The 9,256-nt window shown below is 52.4% G+C and overlaps 1 protein-coding gene across 2 annotated transcripts; it reads left to right on the forward strand.

The window, feature by feature from the left end:
- Positions 1–1,493: 1,493 nt before the first annotated feature.
- On the forward strand, positions 1,494–8,728 carry Prrg3 (proline rich and Gla domain 3). 2 transcript variants are annotated; one of them, XM_027954504.2, is made up of 4 exons: positions 1,494–1,574; positions 4,454–4,492; positions 5,496–5,656; positions 6,072–8,728. In XM_027954504.2, exons 2-4 carry the CDS (start codon positions 4,486–4,488, stop codon positions 6,597–6,599), a joined length of 696 nt encoding a protein of 231 aa, XP_027810305.1. In that variant the 5' UTR covers positions 1,494–1,574; positions 4,454–4,485; the 3' UTR covers positions 6,600–8,728. The 2 variants fall into 2 exon arrangements, with proteins under 2 accessions (XP_027810305.1, XP_071462564.1); XM_071606463.1 differs by lacking the exon at positions 1,494–1,574 and adding an exon at positions 4,135–4,358.
- The last annotated feature ends 528 nt before the right edge of the window (positions 8,729–9,256 follow it).

Genomic DNA, 9,256 nt, shown 5'->3' on the forward strand with positions numbered 1-9,256 from the left:
GGCAGTGGGGGAGCCAGATCTGGCCAAGGTAGTTTTAAGCAAGCCCTGAGAGCTGGAGAGGAGGAGGCCCTGCAGTGATGGAGGCCTTCCTCTCCCCTCCACCTGGCAAGGCAGTTGCTATTTCCCTGCCTGGTATCTGGGCGAGAATAGTCTCAGGAGTGTCTCAGACTCATTCCCATTTGACAACTCCAGTGCTGGTCTCCACTTCAGAGGTGCAAAGAACAAAAAAGAGTCCCATTCCTAGCAGGGCACAATGGGACCCACCCACTGCAAAGGTTTTACCACCCAGATCTTTAGGTCCCTCCTAACCATCTTGTCCGTCTCTAACTGGCCAACCTTGTCCTGCTCTTTTCCCTGGACTACTGTCATCCCTATGCTACTAGTGTCCTGTCCTATCTTGCTGAACCTCCCACAGGGCAGCCTGTGGAGCCCCCTCCCCAACCTGGTGCTCCTTGCTGGCCCAGAAAATTCCTCTCTCTCCCCTTTTGGCACCTTAAGGTTTTTTCCTTCATCTAGCTTCATCTTTGAGAAGGAGGCAGCCGGATTCTCCCCATTTCTCAGATTTTACTGCAGAGAAACCTGTTGTCTAGGGTCAGGGTGTGGTGGTGGGTAAGTGAGGAAGCCAAGGTCACTTAGTCACTGGCAGAACCTGGCCTCGACTTAGCCCTTCTTCTGTGGGCTTAGTGGAATCCCTTCAAAGCGGGCCCGGGCTGCTGGCACTAGCCCCTCACTTCTGGGCGGGCACCCAGAGCTAGGCCAGCCAGAATGGCAGGTGAGCACTGGTGGGGGACAGGAGGGGGTTGGGCTGCTCAGGGACGCCTGGCGCGCGGGCCTTGGGTGCGGCCGCCAGAGCCCGCAGCTGCACTAGGTCTTCCGAGGGCCCACGCCCTGGGTCACAACTTGTCCAGTGAAGTGTCTGAGGGTCCTCAGAGAGCCCCAGGCCCGTTGGCCAGGCCCCGCCCCCCGGCGGCACGGGCGGGGGCAGGGGCGGCGCCGGCGGAGTGGGGCGCGGGCGCGCGGTGATCGGTGCGCGCCGCCGCCCCTCTGGCCCAGCTTGCCGGCCCTCCCGCCCTAAACCCTCGGCCTGCTCTGGTCGCCCCCACCCCTCCTTCCTCTCCTGGCCTGGCGGCCTGGTGCGCTGTGCAGCGCGACGATCGCGGCCTGGCGATTGGGGCACAGCGGTCGTGGCGTTCGAGGGTGGCGCGCGAGGCGCGGGGCGCGAGGCCAGACCTGGCACGGCGGGGTGTGGGGGGCGGGCAGCGGCGGAGACCCCAGAGGAGATCAGGGGCAGGCAGGGGGGTATTGAGGTAATGGGCAGGGCCTGGGTGCCTGGCTGCGAGGGGCGGGGCTCCAGGCGCACTTTGGCCCTGGCCGGGAGGGCTACGGGCGCCTGGGGCGGCGGGAGGGCAGCGGGGTTGGGAGGGACAGAGGGAGGAGAGGGCTGGGCTGGGCTGGGGGGCTTGGCCGACGGGGAGCAGGTGGGCGGGGACAGGGGCCCTGCTGGAAGAGGCGCAGCAGCGAGGTGGCGGGCTGCGTGCGCAAACAGGGCGGCCGCCTCCTGGGCCCGGAGAACGGTGAGGCCGTTTGGGTTGGGTGCCCCATCCCCGAGGGCACGGTTCCGTGTCCAGGGCCACCGAGCTGGGCATGGGGCACTGTTGGGGAGGGGGGCGGATCTGGAGGCCCTGTCGGCCAAGGCGTTTGGGGTCTCGAGCAGACCCGGGAGAAGAGTGTTGCTGGGCCAGAAGCAGTAGTTATTGGCCAAGGTGTTGGTGTCGGGCAAAGGTGGGCGAGGACAGGCACTTTCACGGATGGCATGAGTGCCAGGGGACACGGGGGCCCCAGAGTTTGAGTTTGAGTATAATTTGGGAGTTGCCGTGTCACTGGGTGGGTCGATGAGTCATGAGATTTGGAAATCACAGAACCCTTTCCTGCCGATCAGTTCTGAGAGGTGGAAATCAATAGGGCTAAGATTTGGAGAAGTGGTTTGAGGCCATGTCTTTGGACACCAGGTGCTCTGGTGGCCACCAGTCCCCATGTGAGGGACTTTGGGAGCTGTGTGTCCCAGAGCGCTGTGATTCACAGGCTTTGGCCTGGGGTGGGGTTAAGGAAGGTCTTTGTGGTGGCCAGCTCCGTGCCTTCCTTCCTTTCCAGGCTGTCAGGATTCAGCTGTGTTCCTGTGGGGAGTGGGTTAAAAATTCCTTCAGCCTACAATCAGCTTTACAGTATCCACCAGGGGCAGGAGGGACATATACATGCGTGACTGCAGCAGCATTCTCTGTCGTGGAGCCCTCGCGTTTCTTCACTGTTGCCATAGTAACTGCCTATTGATGGTGTATTTATAGGGGAAGAAGCAGGCGCTAAATTTTGGGGAGGGAGGGGGAGGAGGCCTCATGGCAGGCAGCAGCAGCAGTGATGGTAGCTACAGAATTGCTAATGGCGTGGGCAATGCCATGTGAGCTGTTTTGGGGAGATCTTGGCTCCTTTGAAGCTTAAAAATGAACTAAGGACTTCTGCAGGTGCCAGAATAACCTACACTTGGGTCCGTGATATGTGTGGGTGTGCATGCACCAAAGTCTATGTGTTTGGGACAAAAGGTAGCTGGCTGTATGTATGCTATTATGTAATTTTTCCATGTAAAAAAAATTAAAAACATCGCAGTTCCCTTCCGTAAGCATTGAAGCATATTTTTCTTTCTTCCCTTATTAGTGAAGCCTTTGCTCATTCTTTTCAAACACTGACACAACGGTTCCATTTTCCTTCAACCAAAAGACCTTGCTGTCAGGCTTGATAGCCCCACACCTCAAGACATGGGCTTTGGATATCCATAATGAAGGCAGAATTTTGAGATAATGTCCCATCTTTACCATTATAAACATTAAGTGACAACTGTCACAAAATGGTAGGCCCATGTTTTGGCAAATTCACATTCATATGTCAAGAGTCTTTGGTGAGATTGTTGCAAGATTCAATAGAGAAAGTCCCTTGACATGGTGATACCACAGATGGATGTTAGATTTGTTGTTTTTCCTTTCATTGTGAATTTATCCATGCTTTCTATCCTACCTGTTTGCCAAGAGGATTAGAAGCCACAGTGTAAATGTACAATAGGATTCTGGAAACATAAATAGAAAACCACACCAACTTGTAGGAGAGAAGCATATGTGCCTAACAGCTGGGGCCCCAGGGCGCATGTGCTGGACTATTAGTGTTAACACTGAACTTCCTGGCAGTCTAGGCAAAAAGGGTAGCATAATGGGTTACACAGCTCACATGTCTTGCATCCCGTTAGTCATAAAACATGAGCTTCTGCTTGGGGAGGGGAACAGTGGGGATGATTGCTCCCAGATGTGGATGGCCTGTCCAGTGCTCCAGAATATGGTGGATTAGTGCATAGGAATGTGTGTTGCAAGGAGGGGCAGGAGAGTGGTACACTGTGCCCATGGTTTACATATTGGCCAGATAACTCCTTAGGAGAAAATGAGAGGAGGCTGTGAGATGGTAGTTCATGTTAGAGGCAACTCTTCTAGTTAGTATCTCAGGGGTGTTTGTGTGTGTGGGTGTAGGTGTGGGTGTGTTTGCATGCACATGTGTGTGTTGAGGATGGAACACAGGACCTTGCACATGCTAAGCAAGTGCTCTGTCCCTGAGCTCTATTGCAGCCCTTTGTCTCAGTTTTGATTGTTTAAATCCATTTCTTGGTACTCTGCTTCAGTGGACTTTAACACAAAGAGACTGAGAGATGCCTGCTTCCAGAACAGCCCAGTTATCTTGCCTCCCTGAATGGTGAAAATGAACCGAGCAGGTTATCTTGTTTTGGGATTGTAAGAATATGACTGTGTTGTAGGTGGGGGATCTGACCATGCAGAACAGGTGTCTGCAGATGGTTACTGTAGGACATTGGAGATGGTGGTTGTTGTCTTAAGTTTGGTTTTCAAGGAATGTGCTTGTCATTAAAGGCATCTGGGACACTCCATTGTGATCAGAATTATTTCTGAATTCAGGTCCTGTCTCTGTTGTGGTTCATTTGCTTAACCTTGCCCAATCTCCCCCTCCCCCTTTTCTCTGGGCTTCATTTCCTTATCTGTCTTTGAGGTCCTTTCCAGTGTGAAGGCACAAAGATTCATTGAGGGGGTGAGGAAAGAAAGAGCTTTAGCTTGTAGGAGTTTTCCTTTTTAAAGAAAAAGGTCAACCCTTATGTGTTCTTGTGGGAAATAGCTGAAAGGTTTGCTTTGGGCTCTGTTGGGTCCCTGGGAAGCTCTGGAGAAGAGCCTGGGGGAGAATGAGAACAATGGGAGGTATGAGTGGAGGGCATGGAGGGTGCTGCACCTCACGATGTGCTGCTTTGATCTTTTGACCAGGTCAGTGTGGGGTGTCCCATTCCAGGGCAGGGAGGGGGTTCCCCAAAGATATGAAGGTGTGATTTTACCACAACTCTGTTTTTCTCTCTTGCCAGGCGAGTGAGCCACTGAAGCCTGAGGGAGCATCATGGCAGGTGAGTTTCTCCTGACCCAGCAGAATGGGTTTCAGCCCTGCCTAGGGACTCATGGGAGAAGAACATGTTCATTTTTCAAGTCCTTCTCAGCTTTCCTCTCCCTAGGTGGCCCTGTGGCTCTTGTCCAATTGGCTGAGCAGCAGCTTCTCTTCATCCTGAGGCTGACTTCTGGAGCATGTGTTACTTGGAGATGTGCACTTACCAGGCCTTTGTAACACACTAATGTGACAGGCCATGAGGCCTAGAGAAGGGGAAACTAAGAGGTGCCCACCTCTGGATGAACACCAGGAGCAAATGTTACCTCTTATTTCATCTTCCAAAACTTCAGCTTTGGAGATACATAGCTCATTTCATGCCAGTCATACAACTCTAGCTGGGTTTGTTCTTTTGGAATATATATGGTTACCACTTAATGGCAGTTTTTCAGGAAGGGTATGTGCCAGATCTACTAATGTTTAGACTCTCCATGTAGACCCCAAACCTCTATTCCAGGATGTACTCTCAGGTTCATATGCATTTAGTCTCTCAGCCTGGCTTTGTACTAGAATGCCCAAGTAAAACTACTCATGCCAGGTGACCTGATGGCACAGGCAGCCAGTTCAGGCAAATGGATGCCTTCCTGGTGGAGTCCTGTGTGATTACCAGTATGAGTCCCACCAGCATCAGTGTCAAAGACGTAAATGCAGATCCTGTTTATTTATTCATGGATGGCTACAGAACTCAGAACTTGCATTCTTTCTTGCCCTTTCTGTTGGTTCTCATTTTTCTTTATATTATCAGGGGCTTAGACCCTTCCAGGATCCTTGGAGTCTAGATAGGAATAGCATGGCATTGTAGACAGTCATCCCTTTTACCCCTTTTGCAAAGAGCAACCCACCCTCTGGGTGGAGGAAGCCTGGCATGTGGTTGCTGGTTTTGCCTTGTTTCCTGCCCTAATTGTGCCTCCGTCCCCGGGCTAGCCTGGGTATCCCCATTGCAGTCCTCAGTACCACTCTCTCCTCAGTGTTTCTGGAGGCCAAGAATGCACATTCTGTCCTGAAACGATTCCCTCGTGCCAACGAGTTCCTGGAGGAGCTGCGCCAGGGCACCATTGAGCGAGAGTGCATGGAAGAGATCTGCAGCTACGAGGAAGTCAAGGAGGTGTTTGAGAACAAAGAGAAAACGGCATGTACTACCTTGGGGCTGGGTTCTGGGGGTAAAAGTAGACCCAGGAACAACAATAACAGACCTGGATACCTGGGCTGGGTCAGAAGCAAGGAACAAAAGCCACCCCAGCTTAGCATATCCACTGGGGTCAGAGAGGAACAGATCAAATGCCCTTCCAGTTCCATTGCCTGATTTTGGGAGGGCCTTCTCACATGGAACCGATGTCTTTTGTGCTTGGTCCATTCTACAGCCTCTCTCTGATGGATTTTCCAGGGCAGTCAGAAGAGGAATGGTGGGAAAGAGCCCCAGGTCCTGCCCAGCCTAAGCTGAGGCTTGCTGAAGGCCACTGGGGTCTATGTGGAGCATGAGCACTTGGTGAGCATCTCCTTACATCCACCTTCCCCAATTGTGAGTAGCCCTTCTTCTTTTGCAGATGGAATTCTGGAAGGGGTACCCCAATGCTGTCTACTCAGTCCGAGACCCCTCCCAGAGTTCGGATGCCATGTATGTGGTTGTGCCCCTGCTAGGAGTAGCGTTGCTGATTGTCATCGCCTTGTTCATCATCTGGAGGTGCCAGCTGCAGAAAGCAACTCGTCATCACCCCTCCTATGCTCAGAACCGGTACCTAGCCAGTCGCACTGGGCACAGCCTCCCCCGGGTCATGGTGTATCGCGGCACTGTGCATAGCCAGGGAGAGTCCTCTGGTCACCGTGAGGCTGGGAGCACCCAACAGGTGGTGCTGGGGTCTGGCCGAGGGGGCAGAGCCACAGTCCGGCTTGAGAGCACTCTCTACCTCCCTGAGCTCTCTCTCTCCAGGCTGTCCAGTGCCACTCCTCCTCCCTCCTACGAGGAGGTGACCGCACCCCAGGAGGGCAGCAGTGAGGAGGCCAGTGTCTCCTACAGTGACCCACCCCCAAAATATGAGGAGATAGTGGCCGCCAGCCCTGGTGCAGACAAGTAGTAGGTCACTTGTTCTGGCCTGTGTGAAAGCCTCTTTCTGAGGCCTCCTGTTTTCTTTTCAACTTTTGAAAGACTGTGCCACCACAAAACAGCCTTAGCCTCCTTGTTGCCAAATAATTCCCTAACCGTGGATTTTTAGGAAGTCAGTTGTCAGAGACAGGTGGGGAGGATGGGGGTCAGGAACACACATGAGGCAAAGCCCCCTGGGAAGAGCTACACACCTGAGAGCCCAGCTCTTCCCAAACCTCCCAAACCCCCACTGTCCTGTCCTCCCATCAGGGACTGGCTTCTCTTAATGCCAAAGGAATCAGTCCATTGTGTTGATTGTGGCTGGAGCTGTGGGGCTGGCTGGAGACCTGTGTATGGGCCTAGAGGTGAGGGAGAGAAGCCAGCCCCACAGCACCAGTCTTCCTCAACAGTTCTGTGCTTTCTGTCCTCTCTTACATTGTAAGGATGGGACAAGGATTTAGCAACAACAAAACAAATCATGTAATTACAAAAATGATAATTACAAGATGAATAACAAACAATAGCACCCAGGCCATTCTTATGAGGCCTAGGGAAGTCAGTTGCACAGTTCTGTGACTCCACCCCCACCCTCCTGACCAGGTCTGTGTGAAGGATGCAGGGCAGGGGGCTGGGTAGCAGAGCTCCTCCCTGCAGATTGACCAAGGGGCCCGCAAGAACTGTGCCACCCTTTTCTGGTGTGCTTGATCTCCCCAGACCTGTATACCAGCTCTGTTAAAACCACTACCCATAGGCCTGAGCCCACTTGCAGCCCAGAAGCACTTTGTCCTGGGGAAAACTGATGCTCCTGACCCTGCCTGTAGAGTTCATGCCCTCCTAAAGGACTAGGCTGCAGACTGGGTCCCGTAGCTGAAGTCTTCTCCTGGTGTGGTTGATTAATCCACAGTACAATTAAACCCATGAGATTGGCCTCCTCAGCATGGAGCTCTCTGGCTTTAAAATTTTAGGATACTTCCCTTTTTGTGAATAGATGCATTGAACTTGAACTTCAAATTGATTATTTCTCCTTAATGATGGTGCCCACCTGAGGAGAAGATCCCAAAGTGTCTCTTTTTCAAAATTTATTTGTGTGGGAGCCCATGACCTGGGGTTGAAGGCCCATCCAGGGTTTGCTCTGCCATGGCTAGGTGCTGGTCCATTTATGGTGAGGCTTTGGACAGCAATTGGGCAAGGTGACCTGCTCTGTAACTGTGCCAGTAACCATGCAAAAGGCATTGTTGATACCATCTGTCTCCACCCCCTCACCATCCTCCTGGCTGCAGTGCCAAATCATTTTTCCTCTGTGGTGCTTTAAAAAATGTAGCAAATTTTTTGGGGCCCAAAAGAGTGCAGAGCAAGGGTCTATTGGCAACTGCAGCAATTTAAAGCCCACTGATAACAAGCTTCCTTGTCTAAACAGCTCTCCAAGGCAGACATCCCGGGACTCATTCCCTGCATACAGCCTTGCCTTGGGGCCACAGATGATTTCTGGAGGCCCCATTCAGTCCTGGGGAAAGTCCCAGGACATGTTCAAAGTCAGGAGGCTGACAGCTTGGCTAATGTGATCCTGTGGGTATGTTTTCCCATCCTTCCTTCTTCCTCACAGCCTCAGGAGGTTGACTAAGCTAATGCTTGAAGCACCATGGAGCCAGTGAGGCTTGCCCTTAGGGGGATTCTTCTAGAAATATGTAAGATTTTCTGAGGGCCTTTCTGCCTCTGATGTTGAGTCTCAATCTGAGGAATCTCCAGCCAGATGACCCTTTTTGTATCCTCTGCCCTCTCAGTGTTCTCTAATGCCAGAGATGCTGACCAGGTGGCATTCCCACTTGCCTACCTTCCTCTTTCCCTTCCCTGGACCACTAGCATTGCACTCCTGCCCTTCCTCATGAAGGGACTTTTGGCCTGAAAGGTCCCTTACTTTTTCAATGATGGAAACTGGGGCCAATTCCATTCAGCCATGTTGGAGGACCTGGAGAAAACCAGAAACTCTGGGGCCAGCCCCAGTTTTCCCAGGATTTTCTCAAGCAGGTGCCCAAGAGTGACCTGGGAGCATGTGAAAAGAGACCTAGCCCAATGTGACTCCCTTCCCCCTACCATGTAGCAGAGAACCAGGCATAGGTTCCACTCACCAGAGCCAGAGGGATTATGCCAAGGAATGCCCACGGCCCATGGCATCTGTTGAGCCCAGTATCTTGAGGCTGAGTGGTGACCAACAGAGAGAGTAGGAAGCAGAAGCCTGGAGACTGGCCTGTGGAGGGCAGCAGGTGTTCCTTGGGCTGAGGACAGACCGCAGGGAGAGCCAGACACAATTCTTTAAAGCCTGTGGTCTCTGGTTCAGGTGCTTCACCGAGTTTTTCCAGGTGGGGTTGTGCCAAAGCCTCTGGGATGGTTTTTGCAGCATACAGTAAAAAAAAAAAAAAGACTGTAGAGTATGCACAGTGGGTAGAACTCCTTGCGGTGCACACTTGGCTTTTACGAATGCCCTGTACATATCTTTTCAAACTGTCTTTGTATGAATGTTGATTTGATACAATGCTAACACTTCAGTAGCCACATTTTTGTTGTTTTTGGACTTGTGTATGAGTGTGTGTGTGTGTATACACGTATGCACGTTGCCTTTTCTCATTGCTTATCTGAAACAATAGCCGGCGT

Source organism: Marmota flaviventris, chromosome X (assembly GCF_047511675.1).
Source record: "Marmota flaviventris isolate mMarFla1 chromosome X, mMarFla1.hap1, whole genome shotgun sequence".
NCBI classification, from domain to species: Eukaryota; Metazoa; Chordata; class Mammalia; order Rodentia; family Sciuridae; genus Marmota; species Marmota flaviventris.

Coding starts and splice junctions, on each gene's coding strand:
- Prrg3 (XM_027954504.2), top strand. Junction 5,657..6,071: donor TTGAGAACAAAGAGAAAACG/GCATGTACTACC, acceptor CTTCTTTTGCAG/ATGGAATTCTGGAAGGGGTA.